At 41.6% G+C, this 23,273-nt stretch overlaps 2 protein-coding genes across 2 annotated transcripts in view; both read right to left on the reverse strand.

Moving 5' to 3' along the window:
- Positions 1 to 14,051, reverse strand: part of gpc4 (glypican 4) — a 30,478-nt gene extending 16,427 nt beyond the window's left edge. Inside the window, exon 1 of the mRNA XM_019884272.1 lies at positions 13,224 to 14,051. Coding sequence (XP_019739831.1) covers positions 13,224 to 13,380 — 157 coding nt within the window. The 5' untranslated portion in view covers positions 13,381 to 14,051. The remainder of the gene's footprint in view (positions 1 to 13,223) is intronic.
- Positions 14,052 to 17,925: 3,874 nt separating this feature from the next.
- Positions 17,926 to 23,273, reverse strand: part of gpc3 (glypican 3) — a 97,510-nt gene continuing 92,162 nt past the window's right edge. The window contains exon 8 of the mRNA XM_019884422.1: positions 17,926 to 20,855. Within this exon, the coding sequence (XP_019739981.1) occupies positions 20,680 to 20,855 (176 nt within the window). The 3' untranslated portion in view covers positions 17,926 to 20,679. The remainder of the gene's footprint in view (positions 20,856 to 23,273) is intronic.

The raw sequence follows: 23,273 nt of genomic DNA on the forward strand, positions 1-23,273 counted from the left end.
CTGGTGAGCTGACGGACGACTACACTACATCTTTGGAGCGGAGCTGCAGGCGGGGGGGAGGTTCCAAACACCCACGTACTCACATCAAGTCGCTCCTCAGTCCAACCGCAGACTTGCTCGAGGGCACCGTGCCAGTCATAGTTGAAGAAAGGTGAAGTGTGTCTTGTGCACATTCCAAATTCAGATTTTCCTACCTCCTCCCCTCAATGTCAGTGCTGTCCTAAAGACAAGCTTACATTTCACTTTATTCACTAACACACTGTACTTGTGTTCAGATTTTTAGTTTCAACTAACATTCTAAAATATGCCGTTTGAGTTTTTTCTTAACATCCCAAATGAAACAAAATTACTTTTAAAATTAAAAGAAAAAAAATAAAAAAGGCTGAGTTGCACCAACAAGGTTTAATTTAATGTAAGATTAGCTCTAATCAGAGATTAGTAAAACCAAATTTCAAATGAGTTCATTCGGTTTTAAAATTAAGCAGAGCGCTGTTGCACCATGTGAAATTATTCTCAATTTTGTAAAACTCTGTTTAATGGATTATAAACTGAGTCTAACCCCATTTATAAGGTTGAGATGGAAATTAAAGTTAATCATGAAATATGCGATTAAATGTACATGCTAGACTGTTACACCACTGTCAAGCCCTCTGTGTCAACAGCTGCTTCCCCCCCCGCCCCCTTCAATTAAACATTACAAGCTGTAATGTTAAATTTACATCCCATATCTGACTGAGCGGCGGACGTTTGGTTTGCAAATGTGTGTGCACGTAGCGAATGTTGTCTTTTATGGGCTGACATTGTTGGTCACGAGCAAAAACATTAGCTTAATGTTACTTGTTAACTTGATAACTACGTGATAACAACTCCGTTAGAGAAGCTTAATCTTTTCCTCGTTTGACAACAACGAGCTGTCTGAATGAATGCAATTCTGCAATGTCAGGCACGGTGCTTCGACCGCCTTGATTTTGATGCAAATAAGGGACATGGCACGGATTGGCTCGGAAAAGTTTAATACCATCTCACAACAGCGCACAAAGGCACAAAGGCCCCTTACGCCCAGTTCTACTGGCGCAAAGTGTAGCAATATACCAAAAGAAAGAAAACTTCACCCATGCATATAGTTAGACTCCGCTTTTGCGCTAGACTTGTGCCCAGAACAAAATTAGGGCCCATACAGTACAGACTATAGCAGACTCAGAGACATGCCTCCGTGGCGATTATGTTGGCAGAGGTGACTTTCCCATCAAAGGCAATGCATGTACATGTGTGGCGGCCATGTTAGCAGTCCCATCAAGTAACTGAAAGCATGGACATTAGCTTAGCATCGCAGTAGGCGTGCAGCTTAACTCATTCAGTGCCAGCCAATTCTGGACCAAGTCTGAAAAGACGTTTAAAAACGTCTTTGGGAGTGAATGAGTTAACAGAAGCATGTCGTACTCTACCTATTCATATTTGTACCTGTTGTTTAATCAGAAGGAGCTTGTCACGAAGTAGGTGTACAAGTCTATCTCTAAACATGCTATTTTTGGAACAGTATACAGTTATTTTTGTCGAACCCTTCTCCAATTTGGCCATGTAAACAATATAAAACAATTTTGTAAAGTATTGGGTGTTTTTAGCCCATGAAAAAAGTAATGTACTTCAATTTAACGGAAATCTGCTCTCATGGGCAGCATTCCCCGATTGGTTTATTATACCGTGGTCTGGCTGTATATAAGGAGCAACCTGGTTCGACACTTGCTCCTGCTGTTGTGAAGTGAACTGAGTCGATTTCACATCCACCATTCAGTGTTTGTATCTCAAGTCTGAACTCGAGTCAAAAAAAAAAAAAAAATCAACCAAATGATGACTCCTTTGTCGAAGAACTTGTAGGGTTAATTGTATTTCAAGGCACCACGGTATTGTCGATAAAGGAATTTAAGGCAACTGTTTTGTATAAACATCAAGTTTGAAGAAAGTTTGGGATTGTTTTTCACAGCACTAAATAAATCTCAATAAGTGTGGCTAAGTGAATTGAGGGGATGGACACCTCCCAATTTCTAACAGACTTCTCTAGTTTATGTTAAGCTTGGGGAAAAAAAATGAAAGCCAGCACAGACTAACTGCAACAACCTTACCCGTATTACTCCTAACTGCATCTTATATACTCCATATGTGTCATTAAGTATATGGGTGCACCAAGCTGAATCACCACAACGGGAGAGAATATTTAATAAGCATTATTAGAGACAGGGCTGATTATATGCATTTGATCAGAGTACGGCAATGCTTCCACCTACTTTGTCTTCACGAGTTATCCTCACATAAATAAGGTAATGACAAGTCTATAGGCATATGTATGGCCAAAGCAATGATGAGTTTCAGTTTTAAACTTCATAAAGACAAGACAAATGGGCAAGAATGTCCTGCAATGGTGCCACTCAATCTATTTTTTTAGGCAGAGGTAGCGATGTCAATGCTTATCTCTTTGATTTCCTTTACAAGTCACAAGTACTTGCGGACTCGTAATCACCAATCAAACGTAAATCTAGATCGGCTATTGTAATAGTTGGTTTATGCCTAAATCATGGCAGATATTCATCAAACAAAATTCGATTAAGCTTGTATCAGATCCGCGTGTTGGCTTCATCTGGATGACTTGCACTAAACAAAAAATTCCAAAGAAATGCTGCATACTTGACCTGTGTGGAGAACTAATTTTAGTGCATGTCAGCTGTCCCATGACTCTATTCATTACTAGTTTTGAGTGTGTCAATAACGACAGAAAGCTACAAACTTGAACTTTAACACCAAGAGCTTTTGCAACAACTACAGGAATACGCATCCTCAACATCTTTATTTTTCCAATGAAGTGTGAGTCGTTTATTTATGCTTTTACATGAGATGACGTCGATTCACTAATTTTCTGCAGATCATTCATTCCAACTACTGACTGGAAAGACTTTTTGATGGCTGCGTGTTTATTACAAGCAGCTCCACTACATAGCAACACATGAACCATAACTCAATAAATACTTGACTTCATGATCTGACTGACTGAGCCACGGTAGCGAGTTCCGTCATTGAGGCTAGCTGATTCAACTGCTGGACATTCGGCAGTCAGTTGATGAGAGGCAGTCATTCTTACATGATGAGCGAGGAAATATAGAGGATATTGAATTGTTCTTGGCAATACGATCACATGTGAACAGCTTCAAAAAAGGGGTGGGAGGGGGGGGGGAGAAAAAGCTCACCCATAATATGCTGAAGACACACAAAAGATGACTGCAACAACTGTACTCAACGATGCCACAGGGGTGCAATAATGATAAGTAGGAATAGAGCAATACAGCAAATTCACAGTTCAGAATTTCAGTCCCATTGTTGCAGATTTTTTCAACACAAACGAAATTGAATCAAATGAAAAATTGTTTCCAGTCCAGCTATTCTTGACGCGATCACCTGTGCAGTTTCAACTGTCAAGTGCACTGCTGTCGTTGAACGGTAAAATTTGGAGCATGCGTGCTTTTTGTCTGGTTCCACTTGATTTTGCATCGGGGTGATATCAGCATAAATATGTTGTCATGTCCCGATCACACTTTTTTGTCACCTGAGTCCAAGTCTTTGGTTTCAAGAAACTGCTGGTTCAGAATCTCGATCCGATATGTCGACGATTTGTTAAGGAAAGAAAAAGATGGTTTGGGGAATGACAGTGATAAAATGTTTCCTTCAATAAATTGAGGATTAACAGCCTTCAAAACATTTGTACGACTTCACACTTTTACCACCAAACATTTATGATTCATTGTGTATGCATATAAACAAAATTGTTCATTCATTGCAAATTGTTTTTCACGACTGTCAGTATCCAAGTGCATGGATAGATGAATCATTCTTAGTTTGTCGTGACCAGAGTCCATTACTGATTACTAAACCACTCGGGTCCTCTTGCCAATTTAAATTCTCCACTTGTGAGTGTTCCAAAATGCTGTCATCCATGAACATTTACCCAGAAGCGCCTGGGGAGATTCCACAACATCACAGCAGCCTCTCACTCTGTTTCCCTCTCCCAACCCGAGCCGGCATCTCGAGCTTCTTGTCCAGGCACAAAAGCTCCCCTGCCTATACTCCTTCCCAGGTCACTGCTTTGTCGGGATTTCAAGGTGCTCGCACATTTCCCCGAGTGCATTCACAAAACAGAAAATAGGAACTACCACTGTTTGTTGCCCCTCCCAAAATGTCGTCCCACGGTTTAGCGTTGAAATAATCTGAAGACAATGCCTGACATTTACGTGCAAAGCAGAATGAGGCAAATTTAGAACCTCAGTGGAGATGTGCATTTGGCATGACAGGTTTGACATTATTCTTAATACTATATTTGGTGGATGTGACAGTAAATGTTCATAGGTTTCAAAATGTCTCATGATCTTGCGTTGCATGGAGGTTTAAGAAAAACACTGTTAAACTGTTGCAAATGTGTTACTGATTAGTAAAGGGCAATGACTTAGGTGTGATCCTCTGAGCCAGTTACTTCATAAATGCCCTCCACCCCTCAAAAAAAAAAAAAAAAAAAATCACTGAGATCACAGCATATCAGTCACCATTGCCCAACATGATCTCTGATCTACATAGAAAAGGCAAGAATCGTATCCAAAGGCGCTGCAAAAACGTTTTTGATTCGTGCAATTTCTACTGCACACTAACATTTCCAGAATTTATTTTAGCAACCGTTAGTCTCTCCAGGAAGAATGCTCGTGTCTGTTTATATTAAATAACAATAAAGCAATAAACTGAGTATGTCGTGAAACTTTCATTTTTACCTTCACGACTCAGAGGCACTGGCAATGATTGATGGGAACAACTGGCCTTATCTTCCAGCTTCCCCACATGTTGCATTCAGAATCTATGCCTTCTGAGCAGAAGCAGCAAACATTTTGTGAGCTTGATGTCGTGCTTCTGTAACATACGTGCGCAGTTAATGTGGAGAAACAATGAAGGACAGACGAATTTGTGCGGTCTAAGTGTACCGACAGCTGTAGGGCGGGGCAATTATGGGAAAAAATAACGCAATATTCTTTTTGTCAAGCACAAAATGGTCCATTGACGATTCTTTCACAACGGCGGGAATTTGGCAATGCACTGCGCCGTTCTGCACATGAATCGTTTTCCTTTGATTATGTGTTTAACATCAAGAGAAGGCAAAATCCAAATCACGATTAAAATTCAATTCATCGTCAGCTTCCAATACAAGGTGGGGCAGAACCATAAATGAGCAGATTTGAAGAATGGTGAGCTAGGAAGTTGAAAGTTAAGGGCATTTTCAGGTTTACAGCTGCTGAACTGTGAACCAAAATGGCACCGGTATTTAGAATAGCGACTTTCATATCTTGCGATCAAACCCATGTGAGGCACAAGGAGGGAATTGATATTTTGCATTTAGTCTACGCACCATTAGACCTTAGGCGTGTCTTACTAGATCTCTCCTTCGCTGACAGCAAACTCATAGCATATAAAAGAAAAGGCCTTTATGTCAGTCCAAGTGCTTTACAATGGGACTCTTCTGTCAGCTATTAAAGTTGAATGAACAAATGGAGCCTTTTCAATAGACAAAATCATACTGATATGCTTCCGTTGGTCATGAAGCTATTCAGCTGAGGTTACACCCACAATGGCGCAAACCGCCCGTCTCTAACGGCACGCATCTGCAAAAATACCAAAAGAAAGGTAGCCCCACCCATGCTCACAACCAACCCACGCTTTGCGCTAGAGTTGCGCTGCACACAAATCTAAAGCCCTATGTGTGTGCTGGTTATGTACAATGAGATGAAGAGAGAAATATAAGGGCCCTCCTTCTGTTTTGATAAAACACCAGAACCTTTTGAAAACGCAAAATACACATCGTCATTATGTTTTTAGAAATCCCCATTAAGGACAATGTGAACATGTACCATCCTAAAGCAGTTGATGTCCGCCAGATGATAAAGCAAGACACGGCCTGGCAAAGTGCCTCAGGCGGAATGAGGTCAGCTACAAGATTAGGTTTCTGGAGGCTCGGCACTACAAAGAGGCAACAGAAATTTTGATATACCTGTTGGGCCTTACGACATTGGACACCAGTTGAGCTGCTGGGAAGAAAACCACTCGTCAGAGACAGTCAAAGGGACAAGAAAGTCTAAAGCCGACAGCACAATGGTTTTATGGACCTTAGTCATGAATGGTGCAACACGTTCAGAATGTTGTCACTGTGTATGTGCTTCTTAGCCGCTTGCCATTCCACTCATTCACAAGAATTTAAGGCCTGGCAGGTCAACTAGGTTTCCCATTGAAGACATTATTCTGCCAACACACATTAGGCTGAAAACATACCAACCGAATGATTTGCAACCTCAGAGCCATCGTTAAACAAAATATTCTTTGATGTTTGAGATTCTTTTGCCTCTAGCCAGCAGGAAGCCTGCCATTGTTTTCATCATGTTTGACATTTCAGTTTTGCTCTAAACATGGCATCAGTTCGTGAGTCAAGCTCAAAAAGGTTCAGCAGCCAAGGCTCCGCCTAAGGTTTTTTTCGAAGGTTGTTTGTTTGACGAAATAAAACGAATGAAAACCTCCTGTTCCTTTCTCAAATACTACAATTGTATATTTAAATAAATCTGACCGGGAGTAAGAAACAGAAGAATTAGATAAATATTAGGAAACATATTTAAATTGCAGTTCTGATACGTGAGCAAAGTGTGAGCGAGGGCCTTGTCAGAGGGTGATGTAGGATGTGGGAGTCATTAACGGGGATTACAAATCATCTGGCCAGGAACCAGCGCGAGGTTTCAACCCAAAAAACCTTTCAATTCATACAACTCTCCAATACACACAAATCGCAATCACGTTCATCACTACTGACACGGACAATTGAACTTGAAATGTTCAGTTTTCACTTATTGCAGTTTACAGTAATGAGATGATTTCAGTGAGGGAGTTGTATCACCCAAGGGGCTCTCAGGCCACGCCTGCAGTTTCAGATCAGAGGCTACAGCCCTTGGTGTTGGCGGAGCAACAAAAGTCGTGAAGGGATCAACAAGGGGGAGATGTTCGGGAATACCCATAGCCGAGAACCGTTTCTACTTCAAGCAGTTTATAGACAGAAAAAGACTCACAAAAGCAGGCAGCTTAATCAAAAGGAGGCAATCAAATAATGGAGAGATGGTTGAAGGCATAGCATAAGAGGTGTAACAGACAGTACATGAGGTACATTAAAACATTAAAAAAAAACAAGAGCCGAAAGAGTGGGTGTGCCTCATTTGGACTTGTGGCCCTGTCAGGACTAGGAGTAGAAGTCATGGCATTGAGAGTTCAGAAGTCCAGTGCAGTACAGCAGTAAACAAAACCACAAGGCCATTTTTATGTGCTCACCAGCAGCCTCGGTGTCATAAGCCAAGTTTACATGGCGAAACTTTTTTCTCATTCCAATTGATATCATTCAGAGTGAACACGACGTCATGGTTCAAGATGCTGCTCAAGTTACTTTAAAGCAGGTTGCTCTGACGCTGCCATTTACAAGTGTGGAAACGACGTCAAGAAAGACCATCGGCCCAGTTATTCGGTTTCATTCTAATAAACCGTAAACCGACGATAGACTCGCTCTGATTCAAATAGTAATACAGTAAGTCACTGCAGCCACTCAAGTACACAACTAAAATATTCAGCACGTTACAAAGAAGTCGGACGGTGCACGCTTTCAATCAGTGTTTTACACGAACATATACAGCACAACATATATCCCCTTGTCTCCAGGACACTCAGATCAACTTGGACTGGTCCAAACTCTTTCCTGTCAGTAAAACACCCCACTCTTTTACTCTGCATGCCTTGGTCAATTCCTGCAGAGCTCTTTGTTGTTGAGTGCTCCCAGCTCTGGGGTTCCCAGTGTGTGGGTCTTGGTGGTCCGGTGTGGAATGTGGTGAGGAAGGGGGTAGGAAGGCTCGCATATTTGGGGCTACTCAATTGTTCTTGCACTCAGCATCCACCCCCCAGGGTGATCTCTCGCTCACTTGGCCATTTGTAGAGGTTCTGGCTAAAGAAAAAGATGCTGAGATGGAATTACAGGCTCTCAGTGAATACATTGCCCTTGAACTGATGTTGTACACAGAGCATATTAAACAAGTTTAAGGGGAAACTTAACATTCCAATTGAAGTTTAAGAAAGAGGGCTTTACAGAGCTTGGAATAGATGTGCCGTGAAAATCCTCACATTTTTCGATTTAAAAAAAAAAAACAACTTTTTCTGGACACCGATTTGCCCTATTGTTGTTGTCGTTGCTGACATCTGGAGAGACAGTGATGTCGGTACTGCCCTGCTGTGTTCACAGGAAGCTGATAAAAGGGGAGAGACAGCGCAGAGGTGACAGGCACGTGCAGCAGGACTCCCACTCTCGGCCGAAGTCAAAGCCAGGTTTCCCCCTGCCCTGGGATTCACAAAACTTCTGCATCATGATATCTAAACGTCATTACCGATAGTTACTGAGGAGATGTTCCATACACAGGGCCAAGAGCATCAGAAACCTTCACGTTAGAGCTATTTTTGAATGGAATACCGGTCCAGGGTGGGCCCTTCAAGCAAGTAATCATAATCCTTTTACACTACGACCAGCAACACCTTTCTAAGACGGTGTTAGCTGTAAGGTGAAAAGATTTGAAATGCACACATTCGGTGAATCTGCAACGCAGCACGGCGGCATTTGTTTATGTTTGCTACTGGTTTGAGTATTGCGCCATATAAAAAGGTAAAATGGCAACTAGTAGTTGAAGAGATGGTAGTCAGCTTCCAGACTACTGCCCACGTGTCGATGAGGAAGGCACCGACGCCCCCAGCTCACCAGGTTTGCACAACCCTTTCACTCAGACATCTCCTTGCACGCATGCATGTTTGTGATCTGGTTCTTTGTGGAGTGTGCAACACAAATACACAGCAGAGTGCCAGTTGAATTGAAGAGGGATCCTTCTTTGAGAGGGCTGTGGAATTTCTTTCTTCCCTCTAAGATGTCAAAATAATAATGACGATGACCATCTGTCATTTGAACCACGATTGCATACCTCAGAAAGAAGGTGACTGTAGATCTGCTTTGATCTAATGGTGGGTGTTTTGTTTTTTGTTTTTTTAAATGAGTCTCTCTCACAGGTTGCCTCCAAATTATCCTCGAATTTCTGAAGATCTATTAGTTCTTGAATGTTTACAAAAAACTAAAGATACTGTTCTCACTCCAAACTTCTTATTTGCAATCTAAACAATCCGACACCCTTTTTTGTGAATGTTTTATGTAAACCTTTTGGAAACGTTGATCAGGTGCAACCTTTGCTCAAGGTGGTATAAAGGTTGAATCAAGGAACTTTTCCTAATTATTTAGAGAACTCGAATGATCTATCCTCCAAGAACTTCTGACTTATCTTGCATGGATAGGAAAGGTAAGGAAAGTAAAGTAGTGAACCAGGAATGAGAATTTGAAGAGGCCAAATGTCTGTAGCACAACACTGAATCGTAATTACCGAACATTGTAATTGTATATTCCATTTGGCATTACAAAACAACACTGTATTTATTACGATTTTGGTTGTTAAAGGAAAAGACCTTCAATGTACTGAAGCAACTTCTCATGAAAAAAACATGCAGGGCGGTTCACATAAAACAAAGAGGGCCATTTGAATTTTATGGGATTGACCTTGGGAGAAAGACAAGACATTTGAATGGTTGTTTAATAGTTAATTACGTAGCACTGGAGTTAAAATGCGTAGAGCCTCTTTGGAGGGCTGCTAAAATAGTGACCTTTAGTTAATAAAAGGCCTGTCAGGCTTTGTGTGCACAAGGTTCCTTCTCCAGTATTTGGACACTCTATATCACAGACTATTAATTCCTTAGTAACAGGGTGAGTTGCTTCTGGACTGGCTGAAAAATGGCCACCAAATGTTACAAAATGAACAGTTTCACCTTCAGGCCATTTTTTTTTTTCCAAGAGTGAGCAGAGACGGAGAGGTTCAGACATTAGAAGAATGTACCAAATATGTTGGTGTACTTTGCAGAACTGTATGAACCCATATTGCACAATAGAAATAGTGTACATTTTTTGCTCTGACTTGACTCTTGACGACGCTATCCGCCACAAAACTCGAGCAAACTAGCGAGTTGCCTTAGCCTACAATTTGTTTGGTCGGACTGTTAACTGAAAAAAGTATGTAAATGATGAAGGAACCAAAGAAGACAGGTATTTCCATACAGAGTGGGAAAATGACTTTTTAGAAAAAACCTTTAGGATGGTATTTTCAAAATGCATTTGCCTTGTTTGCCAATGTACTATCGCTAAAGGGAAGAAGGGAAAGGTTGAGTGGCATTTTTGGGCCGTTGATAAAACTTTTATGCCATGGGACCAACCCACACGCCCTTGGCGATCGATGTACTGTGCATCTCTGATCCTTACCATACTGTGGCCAAAGCGCTTCACAAAGCCTAACATTTACTTAATTTAAAACAATGTATTGTTCTTTTTTGTTTAAAATGGCTTATTTTAACCTGTATTCCTTGCTGGGGAAAGATTGGACTGGAATGACTGGATTGGTTATTGCTCATACAGCCGTAAATCTATCCTCGTTGGCTAGCTGGGACCAGCTGCTAGCTAGCGCGTGAGACATGTCCTCAGGGCCAACTCCCTTCGTTTGCTGTCATTGCTGAGTGAGAGGCCAGCAGAAAAGTAACGACAGAGGCACTGATACACAGCTGAGATGGGCTTTATTGACTTTAGTGCTTAACAGTTTCAATTAATGCTCAATACCTGGCTAAGTATACCCAAACCCACTTACACATTTCAGCACCATCTGGCTACAAAGCACTGCGCCTCCGCACCACGCATCTCCTCACCTACATCCACAAACATACTGAGTTTCTCATCACATTCAAGTCTGACAGCAGCAATAGTGCAAGATTTGTTGTGATTCGAGTCCAAAAATTCTCAATCACTGATCGTTTTCCCACACCAATTCCAATTCTCATGCACAGCCCAACTAACATGACATGAGCCTTGCAAATGTCCTATTTTCCAGTGAACTGACGTGGCCCGAATGAATCACCGCATACTGTCACAGATAAGAAATTAGGGCTTGGATGTAGAATGTGGAATGAGACTGATCCCATGTGATCAACAAGGAATTCACAATCTGGGCCTGCTGTTACTGTCCATCACTTAATTTGGTCTACGCTGAAGCGTTTGGGGTTTCCATTTCGCTTTTACTGCATTACAACATCTTTATTGTACCTCTTGTCAGGTCTCAACAAAGCCCCCAAAGTAACATTAACGGGAACAAACATCCCTACTGCTGCACCGTGCCAACAATAACACAAGATGTCCATGGTTGTAAAAGGTAGGTTTTTGAATCCTGCGTCTCCTATACGACTCATATACCACCAGTCTGATTTACTATCAGTGAAAGAGTGCCAGTAAATATTTCGTGAAGTGCTTATCTGACATTTGGCAAAAAATGTTTTCTCTCTCCAAATAAAAAGAAGTTAGTTATTCTGGAAAACCAAAAGCTATGGTTTGGATTTGACAGTACTGTTAACCTGGGGTTGGCTTTTCGAAACAGTTTGTGGACACCGCTGACTCACTTTAATGACAATGAACCTTGAGACTTACAGTATAGCTCTCTATGGATGAATTATCTCAGTGGCCAGGAGTCTTTTTGTACTTAAGGCCCAGACAGACATACCCGGGCCATCGAAATCTATTGTAAAGGAGAAAGCATGTAGGTAGCTCTCACACCTGCACAATAAATCCAAATTTATTCACATCCTTTCAAATTCCAAGGATGCAGCACAATTAAATGTGACCAATAGAGACATATTGGGGTACTCTTAACAACACTGAGCATCACAAAGACATACAGTCAGAACACAAACAATGGTCCTTCAGACTTGAAATGCAAACAGTGCTCCACTTATTGGACAGTTACACCCAACTCCAATCAAGTGAATGGCCCAAATGTAATTTATTTTCCCCCTATTTCAAAAAATACTCATTTGGCCCATAAGGTCATGATTTCCATGTGTAATGCTGTTTACAACACTTTATTATTCAGCATTGCACAACAAATGTCGACACCCTTTCTTTAAAGTAAAGAAGAGGTGATACAGTTAATGAAAATCACTGGCAAATAAAATCAACAATCAACGTGTGCATATTCCGTTAACCAGGATAAAAAGAAAATGAGAGAAAGGAGGGATATGAAGTATGCTGGGCACAGTGGAATTTCAACCCCAACTCTGCTCCCCCACTCCAGCCCTCACTGTAAAAGTCACTTCCATTTGTTTCCATTACTTGGGTTGAACTCACAATTATGTATTCCAAGAGGATGTGTTTTTTTTTTGCCAGGATAGAATTGTTTGTCTGATAATACAATTTATCTGTAGCTTCTTATAAAACAATGACTTCTGTCAAACTGGCATAGATCCAGTTGCATGTTTTTTTTCTAACATTGCATAAAGCTTTTCTAACATTGCATAAAGCTGTGCTTTCACTTGATCAATGCATTGCTGAATGGCAGATTATAAACAAATAAAAGACACCACAATAGTGAAATATAATATATATATTTCTAAAACACTGAAAATCCATCAAACCTGTTCTCACTACCTCCAAAGGCTAAAGTAATTCCCTGCCAGCTTGGGAGTTTTACTGAGGAAGTTTGGAAATAAACAAGGGCTGCCTTCTTTCAGTGGGGAGCACACTGTGTGTGTGTTGATTGTACCTCTCCATTGTTATGAATTGCCTTCAAGTATTTCCTAAATGAATGTTATATTTACTGGCTGAAGCACTTAAGTGTTGCCAGCCACCCGCCCAAGGTGCAAAACAAGCCACTAAAGGCATCAAAGCAGCTTGTGCTAGCTTGTCCCTTGCTTTTATTTGACTTAAATATCTGAGAAAATGAAAAAGCACCTAATTAACGACCACTTTGATAAAGGGTCTGGGGCCAAGGAAACATTTTTTAAAGCGGTTTATCTTTAATTCTTCGCAGTTATATGACAGACAGAGGCAAATAAGAATGATGTTACATTGTTCAGCGGGCTTGGCTAACAACTAAGCGACCACTGGACCACCAGAAGACCTCTGTGGCCCATAACGGGCCCCGATTCCCATATTGAGAACCATTCTTTCATAGCAGATTTTTTAAACAGCCCTAAGAGAAAATTAGACAACATTTCAACTTTACCGTTAACTCCTTTGTTGGGAACATCGTTGACGTTGAAGCCTTTGGAGCTGTAAGCAGCGCGAACATCGTTGCAGTTTTTCGACTTTTGCTCCGCCGTGGCCGACACACAAAACACGACCAGCGTGCTAAGCACACACAGCAACAGCGGCGTCTTCATGTTGTCAGTTTCAGACAAACAAACAAAAAACAAAAAACCAAACAAAAAATAAAAGATAAAATAATCTGATCGGTGAGTGCAAAAAGTTTCCAGCAGTGCTGTAATCTAAGTATGCGCTACACTAATGTTCCTCATGGAGACACGTTGGTTTCCTTCAGCTCAACAGCTTCATTGACTCAACAGAGAGGGAGCAAAATCAAAATCACCGAAAACCGCTGGAAAACACACGCTCTAACTTATTCCCTGAAACGGAGAAGGTGTTCAAGAAAAATGTCGAGTTCCAGGGTCGTCTAAAGACACGTAGAAGAGCCCAAACAAAGTTTGGAAGAGTTTAAAAAACTTTTTGCACTGCAGAGAAGAATCCCAAAAGATGGCTCATCCGTTTCGACGACAGTATTAACCACCGGCGGGGAATAAATGGCAAAGGGGTCTTATTCTTTCGGTCCTTTTCTCGCCTTCTGTCCACACGCTTGGAGGCCGTGGTTTTTGCGGGTCGGGACAGTGGACTGTATAATCGTCCTACAGCGATCCAAATGCAGGCTGGAGGCGCTGGTAGACAGTAGACACCCAGGAGAGAGGAGAAGTTCCGGGGACAAAGAGAGTGGAGAGCAGGAACACCAGGGCTGGATTCAGGAGCAGGAGTGTCTACATTTCTTTGGCTCGACCTCGCAACACTCGTGTTCGTCAGGACTACGAAAAAAAAACCCGAACTGATCAAAAAGTGAATCCCTGCAAACACCTCACGCATCAGGAAGAAACAGCAGACAACCCAAAACCTTCAATCACTCTACAGTATCACCGAAGACTCTCATTTGACTTCAGGAGTTTCTTATCTGTTCATCCAGATGGATGGGGATAATACGACAGATAACCATTGGACCAGGGGTGTTTCCTGGCTCAGAAGAGGTGCTATCTTTCTGATGGTGTCTGTGCCTGGCACCTACAACTCTGCTTTCCAGTATTTAGAGCCTCCATGTAGTTCTACATCATTCTTTCAGATTTCCTTTTCCAAAATACACTTGTTGCCACTTTACCGTGAAAAATGTGACATCTGACATCACTGAAAAACCAAAATCATGAATTGTAGACTCACTTTGGAACCCTTTTTTCCCTGCAAAATCAGATGTGCTCTGTTACAAATGAAAAAATAATGACCCGTTTGAAAATCAACAAAATGAAGCAATTGGAGGATGGGTAAAATACATGAAAATTCTCTTGTGGTATGGGGCTGGTAGTTGTTTCTGAGACCGCTTTTTATGAATAGAAATGGTAAAAAACTGTGCTTTGGTGTTTTTTAAAACGACTTCATTATCGAAAACACTAAAATGACAGCAATGTATGTGCTAATAATAATTTGTTGTTGTTGTTTTCAGGTCTATGTAAAGGAGGACCGTTGGGTGAAAGAAAGGTAAATAACAGAACTTTCCATTTTTACTTGGGTGTTGTCATGTAAAGTTAACCCTAAATGTAATAACTGTGAAAATAAGCCTTTTCTTATTCAGGGCTTTAACAGAGGCACCTTGAGGATCCCTTAAGGACAGACCTCAGGCGAAAACAAACACATTGTGTTGTGAAAGTTTATAAAGTACATGTAGCCCATTTATTTATTTCTTGAGGGAGATTTACTCACTTGAAACCGAAGGCTGCTCCTGTCCAGAGGTGTTGTTTCAGTTCAGGTTTTATTATTCAGTACATTGTAGTTTGTTTAAATTCTGTCTCATGTTCCAGGAACTGTGGAGTAAAAAATTCTCCAATGCTACTTTACACAAACACACAGATCTGGCTGACAAAGCTCTACATACTTGCGTGTTGGTCAAAATACAGGTAGAGCCATACATTTAGTCTACATTCAGTCGAAAGAAACCACTGCGCAAATGGTTCCAAACAGAAAGGGTCAAACAAAGCAAATCACAACACATCATTTACAATCATATAAAAATATCAATGGAATGTAAAATGTTACATTTTCAAGGACTTATTATTTTTCTGATTGTTATGATAATGTATTACATTTTTATTTTTAATATTTTGGAGCGGTGGGAGACCTTTGATTACTCCGTTGTGATGCCTCCAGCTGTAAATCTCTTTTTGCAGCTTGTTACTTTCGCAAAGCAAACAGATGCAGACGTTTCCAAACTCACGCAACGGTCTGAAAGACATTTTATTCAAATCCAAATTCCCCAGATTCTTCAGAGACTTCACTTACACCTTTCAACCATGAGCTTGGTCTTAAATGTTGGCTTTGGGGAATAAATTGCAGCTTGCGTTTTTGTCATTTAACAGAGTCCCTTAATTAAAATGAAAACATGCATATTAGAAAGTTATATGCCAGCTTTGAAACATGTTTAAACAAGGCTGACTTGTGGGTTGTGCGCGCGCGCGCGCGCGCGCGCGTGTGCGTGTGTGTGTGTGTGTGTGTGTGTGTGTGTGTGTGTGTCCGTGCGTGCGTGCGCACATTCATTGGTTTGGGGGTAGCACTCAGCAAAATGACATTCCTCCTTTTGTGTCCACATTCCTCAGGCGGCTGCATTCATTGCGTGTGACTGTGGCGGCTGCAGGGGAAGCCAGGGGTTGCCGAGGAGCAGGAGGAGGATGCTGGAGCTGTGCGCTTGAGAGAGCGTGGGCCCGGTGCTCTTCTTAATAGGCCAACAAAAGGTTCGAAAATGCTCCAGTGCCATGGCAATTAGACATGAATGAGCTCTGAGCGACGTGACATGTCTTGTGCCTTCCATCTGACCGAGGAATTGAATCAGCCGGCCTGGTTCAAATTGGACTGGACTGGGGATCCAACACACACGGAAGCACCTGAATCCTAATGTTATCTTAATTTTGTGCAAGGCTTGACAGTCAGTCAAGTAGCCCAACCATGAAATACATATTCTACATATTCATTAGGAGGCAGAAAACGCAACCATTTCTGATAGTCAGCACTTTGCGGCATTCCTGCTGACTAACATCAATTTGACCTGTCACTCTCATAATGCGTGCTGTTTCAACATTGCCTCAATATTACCCTAAGAAAACACATGTACTCTGCATCTCAATAGGCCCGTTTGCCCTTTCTGCGGCCATGCATTAGCATTCAGAATATAACACCCCCGACACAGCACCTTGGGTAGGCGGCTGTTCTCTCTGCAGCCAGCGTTTGCTCATCTCCTCCTAATCAGCCTCTGTTTTCCATGTAAAAAGCTGCAATACAGTTCATGAGAGAATAGCACAGCTGGAGCACAATTTCGTTTTTATCTGAATCTGCAGCACGGAGGCCCTGCAGGTGTGAAAAGTTACAGTCGAGCACCCAGACGGAGAAAAAGGATTTCCAAATGTGTTTACAGTGATGGGTGTGTTGGCCTTGTTAGGTAAGGGAGTAGCTTCATAGGTAGAAAGAAAATCAATTAAGACTAATGAACCTTTATCATTGCTGGGGGTTATATGCATCCGTCAGCTGATCAGTGTATTAGCCTCACAGTAGAAACCGGGACAAATAAACTGCTGAGTTTGAGCAACAGATATATGTACTGCAAATGAACTAGAATCAAGAAATGTGTTCACTACGTATATGAGTATTCTGCGATTGGCTGTCAACCAGAACGCTCAAATGTGAAATATTCACTGAGCCCTCATATGAGAATGACTCATAGTGAGTCATATGATGGCTCAGGCGTACCCTATGATTCGCTACTGGCATTCATACAGTCTATATTTTGTAGAAAGAATCATAAACGTGCAAGACACTTCTACTATTGTACCCAACAGTGGATCAATTGCCACATAGCTTGTTTGCCTTATATGTACCCTCGGCTGTGATTGACTGGCGATGAGTCCAGGGTATACCCCAAGGCTGGGATGTCAGCTAGGATAAGTTGCACGACTCCATGACCCTTAAGAAGATAAATAGTAGAAAACAAGACAGCAATCAGGAACCAATTGACATATACAATGCATATTATATGTTGGCCTTTTTTGCCTACCAGAAATATCATTGTGAATACAGAGATGACTTTGCATATTACACACACACATGTGAACACAGACAGATTTAAAAGGTGACATATTTTATATTTCATATACTACACTGTTTGTTCATTTTCCTCGCGCCTACTCCTCTCCGCTCAACTGGGGAAAGCCCGCTTCATTTTCTTCACAGCTGCTTTGCCACCATCATCTGTGTTTGACGCATGGTAAGTCCGCCCCTGAAATGAGTCTCAATTATTTAACAGTGGTTCAAAAATTAACCAACACATTTTCAAAAATAGTCAAATTACAAGTGGGAAGGGCAGAGTCAAATAATCATGTCTCATAACACTGAGCACCAGAATGGAATTCCAACACAGTGAGATAATCGCTGTTGTTTGCTCAGGTTGCCACCTTTAATTTGTCTGTTCTGAAGTTATCAAAATCAACATCTGATGATATGCAGTTGAGCAGATGTAAAAATGGTGCCCAAATATAAATATAAGTATTCTTAAATTAGACCCACTCATTTTGGTCATGTTTTGCTTTTAATAATGATGTCACATTGTATATCATGAACATATTGCAAATAAATAGAATGATCAATGGGTATTTATTCACATTAGACATACATTTAGATACAAGTCATTTTAAATACATTCATTGAGATTAAATGTCACTTTTCCCAATCGGCATTGGGAAATTGAGAGGAGTAGAAACCATTCGTTTGGACACATTTGCTCATGACATGTACACAATACTGTTGCAATTTTCAATTGGAGCCCAGTCTCGTCGACACGGAAAGTCATTTTGGTGGCAGCAACTTTATAGTGCAAGCCTTCACACTATACGGTTGGAGGCAGCGGCATTACATATTTAACAACCAAAAGAAATCAAAGCAAGGCTTTCATTGAGGAAAAAAAAAAACAAACATTCAAATAAAAATATTTCTAAATGCAACATACAAAAGTGCATATAAAAGCTCCCGCAAGTGAAAATGAATTGCAATGACTGTTAGACAAACATTTTGTTGCCTAGTGCTGACATTGGCAGGAAACTCCACTACAGTTCTGCTGACATCAATGACATCAATGATGTTCCTTGCCTTCACCATAGACATACGCATAGGGCTCCATTTTCTTGCCCAGCCAAGTCTAATGCGAAGCAGCTTCGATTGTGTGCATGGGTGGAGTTTATTTTCTTCTTGTATTTTTGTCGACCTAGAACAATCGGAAATTGGCGTTTGCGCCGTTGTGGGCGTGAACAAAGCTGACTTGATTCGCGCCCAATGAAAGCGGCTCCTCTCATTCCATTTAAAATCAGTGAGGGAGAAGTGCTCAGTCGTTGTCATGGTAGAAGCAGAAATAGCTGCCCTGGAGGTCATGCAAAAGATCGAAGCATGAAAAGTATGTTTATATGGAACTGCAATTAGACCCCCACCGGTGGATGATGTCAAGTATGCCAGGGTGATCACAGATCAGCCGTGTGAAATGGGCACTTTGGGAGCGCCTTCCAACCCGTGTCCGTGTGTGACCTGCTTCCAGCTTGTCTAAAGTTTAGTCTAGCTTTCAGCCACCAAATTATCAGGTACACCGAGGGCGTGTAAAAGAAAACGCCTTCGGTCCGTCAGAATGCCCAGATTGATACAGCATAGTCTGCCAAATTTCCAAACACGCTAAACTAGGTGTGCACTGGAATGAAAGATTCAGCAGTTTATACACCCAAGTGCATTTGTGTTGTCTCCGAAAATAGAGCCCACAAACACCGCATTAATAGCTGAATCATACCTCGGCGTCACCACCATATTAGCTGTGAAAAAGTGGAGCGATTGGAAAAGATTCCTCATTCATGTGTAGCTTGGAGATGTACCAGTTATTTTATAGTATATTACATTTCACAAGGGAGACTGAACAATTCCTTCAATTGTATTTGGCCAGCATATTTTAATATTGATGACTTTGAAGCTAATACTATGAATAAATAATACATAACAAATTGTTTTTTGTGATTGCCAATGTCAAATTGACATGAATCACTGAAAATAAAACTGATCAAAATCATTTACATGTAAACGTCAGTGCTCTTTACTCAGAAAACACACACATCACATCTACATCTAGACACACAGAAATATTGAATATTAATGTTCATCATTGCAGTGACAGTATGATATACATGGCTACCTGTAAACACTCGTAAAAACAATAGAAAAATACATACGTTGGTTTGGTGCCATTCAGCGCTCAAGGCAAATGTACTGTAATGATGTGTAGACATTTCTGGCCTTCAGTGTAGCAGGAAACACATCAATCTCTTAAAGGGCCAGTGCACCGTACACGTGGCTTCTCCAATTTGACAAAATTTGAATGTTCGCCTTTGTTAAACAACAGGGTATTTTAAATGGTCATAATTATTTACAAAGTTGTCAATGTGTGAATTGTCATCAAAATTAAATGGGGACATGCTATCAAGAACACCTAGCCATCTTCAAACATCCAAGTAGATATACCGAACTGCGGGCAAACACACAGTCATTTAATAAAAAATAAATAAATAAATAAATAAAAAGCAACATTTCCCATGTAAATATTTCCATACAATTCCATCTTGACACCTTGTCAAATACGGTAATATATTTTCCAGAAGTTTTTTACAGTCCACCCTGTGGCCTATCAAATTTGTTAATATTGAAAATGTTCATATTTTGTAAGCATAGAACCAACACAGAAAAACTGACACAGTACAGTTTGTAGCCGGACACATACTGTACATATACGCTCAGGCCTTGACTACCTTTGTAATGGGCCGGCAAGAGCAACCAGTCCGAAATTATTTGGCTATGTCTAGGACATAAACAACAACACCAGAGAACTACATGAGAAATTTTTGTGGCATTGGGAGATTGTGTGGGTTTTTACCTGTCAAGGCAGGGAGGAGGTGGGGTTTATTCATTTCCATGGGTCTAGTGCTTGCAAGGCAGTAATTCAGTGCGGGCAAGGACAGGGAGCATTTGAGAAAAAAAAATGTCCACATGCCTCCCATTTCCACTTGCCGGTCAATGACAGTGCTCAGTACTAAGCGGTGACTTCGATGTCAGACTCAGAGTGGAGATGCTGCAATACTCTCAGTCGTTAATAATGGGAGATGCAGAGAGAACGGGTTCCTTACTTCCATAATAGTAAAAGTTTCTCAGTTGTGCTTTCAAAACAAGAGAATTGAGCATTGTCTGATGCTCATGCTTTGTTCAGTCTTTTTCGGAACCACGTCTCTGAAACAATCATGTTTAAAAGAGTTTCTTTTGTTCTACAGAGTTTGTGGTGCGTTCAAGTGAGTGCACAGGGCAGATGGTCAGTGGTGACACAGAAGAAGGAAACACAGACCGACAGAGACCATCAGGACCAGATAGACGCTCTCCAGGGCAGTCCCAGGCGAAGGGATGTGTCCAACTCCAGCTGTGGCCAACCGAGGTGTCAGAAGCTGCTCCTGGAAGGTGAAATCATCCATTGCCAGGTTGTCGGCGAGGTCTGAGAGGTAAGTAGATGAAAAATAGGGATAGGGCAGAGCAGATGGGTGGGTGAAGGTAGGGAATGAAAGAATGAAAAATATATGAGAGGAAGGAAAAGATGCGAAGGATGAAGACATTTAGACCCGACATTGTCACAAAGCTGAAAAACATGTGTGGTATGTCAGGCCTCCTGTATGATGCCTTGCACAGCTGTAATAACAATGCTAAACTAGGAGATTGACAAAAAGCCGAGCACACTGTATGCGTAATTGCAGACACAAACTGCATTGCAAAGCATTTTTCACTGCAAGTGTTGAATTGTGAAGCAAAGTGGTGAGATGATAGGAACCCTAAACGGTTGCCTTATGCCAAGCTTCAAAAGTGTTCTGTCTTTTTCACGGATTGAGGAACTGTCTGGGAAGAGTTGTTTTTTCACAGTTGCATATTTTGATCGACATATTTATATCAGTTTGCAAAATGAATCACACAACATAATTGAGAGAAAACAAACACCACTTCACAGTTTTCATGAGACTGTTTTGAACTGTGTGCTAGTGGTGTTTTGGAGTCAGCGAAATGGATTGATAAAGAGGACATCACGCATGCTCATAGTTTCTTTCCAAAGGGCCATGTTCACTTTGACATTACATGCACATTGCAGCATTTTCAATCATTGTTACGCATCTATATGGACAGGAAGCACTCTATGACAACATTATCATCAGTGCAAAAAACAAAATCAAAATGCGCAGGAAGTATGTTCATGTTTCTACTAGAATGTTGTCCTTTAACAGCGCCCTTCCTCCTGTCCCCTCACATCTTAAGCAAAACTCTTCGGGCCAAATTGAGAAAATGCAAACCTCAAATTAAGCAAATAGAGGACACTGAAGCGAAAGTGGAAGAAACAGAGAGACAGCAACATATTTAACATTTTCAGGTTATCATTAATAACTAGCGACTCCATTTTTACTTCATAACAACCACAACTAGAGTAATTACACATATTGCAGCCAGCCCAACTCAGGATTCAGGCAATTCTCACTATGCAACAAGTGCTACTTGTCCCAGGTGTTACTACTCCACAATGGGAGTGGTGTTTGACTCTATTTCGAGTAACTAAAAGCTGTATTTAATGTATGATTTATATTTCTTAACCATACATTACTCCTCTGCTCCTGTACCACACTTCTCCTTGTCCATCTGTTGCGCATGCTGCAGGGATTTAGTCACCTGCTGCTGCGCTCTTACTCACAGCTGCCTCATCGCTCCGCATCCACAGCTGTGCTCTTCGACTGACACTGAGCAGAAGCCTTCCCTCCCGTGCGCATGCGGGTATGTTTGTGTGCATGTGAGAGGGTGGGAGAGAGAAACACTGACGATACTGCCTCTGCTTTGTCTGGCGAAAAGCTATGAAGGAGACGGGAATAAGAAGGCTGAGTTATATGAGGGGGCGGTAGGATATCAGTAATGAGGCGCGCTGTGCTTCGGCATGCCAACGATGAGCTCGTGCCAGATGGACGCGCATACACTGTCACATCTGCGCTCACAGAATAATGCAAAGTTCCAAAACGGATTAAACTGTCTAATTTGACCTGTGTCCTCTGCTGCTGTGTGGGAGGAAGGGGTGTCACGTAATCACTGTGCAATCGGAGGAAGCAGTTAGAAACAGATTCAAGATGCCCTCCTTGAACACATGAGAGGGTCGTTCCTTAGTGCTCAGGCTGTTTGCGGCCAGGCTTTAAAGAGAGGAAAGGCACACCTCCGTAAAACTCCAAAGTTTGAAATGGCAACCATCTCGGAATTTCATTGGAATTACGACATCATTTCGACATGGGCCAGAGGGACAATTAACTTTTCTTCTCCTCCTGTGTGCTTTCCCCCCACTTTGTCATGACATGGCATCGGGCAGACATTCAATGAGGCTCTGAAAGAACAATTTGTCACTGGCGAAAGCAGTGCACCGTAATGCCGAACCAATTAAGCCCAAGGTGAAATTCAATACAGCTCACATACCCCGTGGATAAAAGAGGAGGGCAGGAGCAAGTGTGTTTGTTGGAATTTGGCTGTTTGTGAGCGCGTCTAAGAAAAAGTGTCCAGCGAGAAAGCATTATGTTTGAGTGCCAAACATTTGCAACTGTGTGTGTAAAGTGAAAATATGACCTCCGTCTCTCTGCTAGTTTAAACACACGAGCAGGACCACAGAAGGGGCCTTGTTCTGCAAGCTCTGAAACGACTCCAAGGGGACAGAACACGACGCTAACTTAAATCCCCTAAAAGTCGAACGCAGGGTCAGTGAGAACAATATCCTGGTATAATTAGTGATCGACACCTGTGCCTGTGTGTAACAACGTATAGAAAGAGTGAGAGAGAATCGTTTCAGGCAGGAGTCATGACAGTAGACATGCAGAGAAAATTAGTCAGATGGATATAGAGAGAG

This window comes from Hippocampus comes, unplaced genomic scaffold (genome assembly GCF_001891065.2).
Source record: "Hippocampus comes isolate QL1 unplaced genomic scaffold, H_comes_QL1_v1.1 scaffold156, whole genome shotgun sequence".
Lineage (NCBI taxonomy): Eukaryota > Metazoa > Chordata > Actinopteri > Syngnathiformes > Syngnathidae > Hippocampus > Hippocampus comes.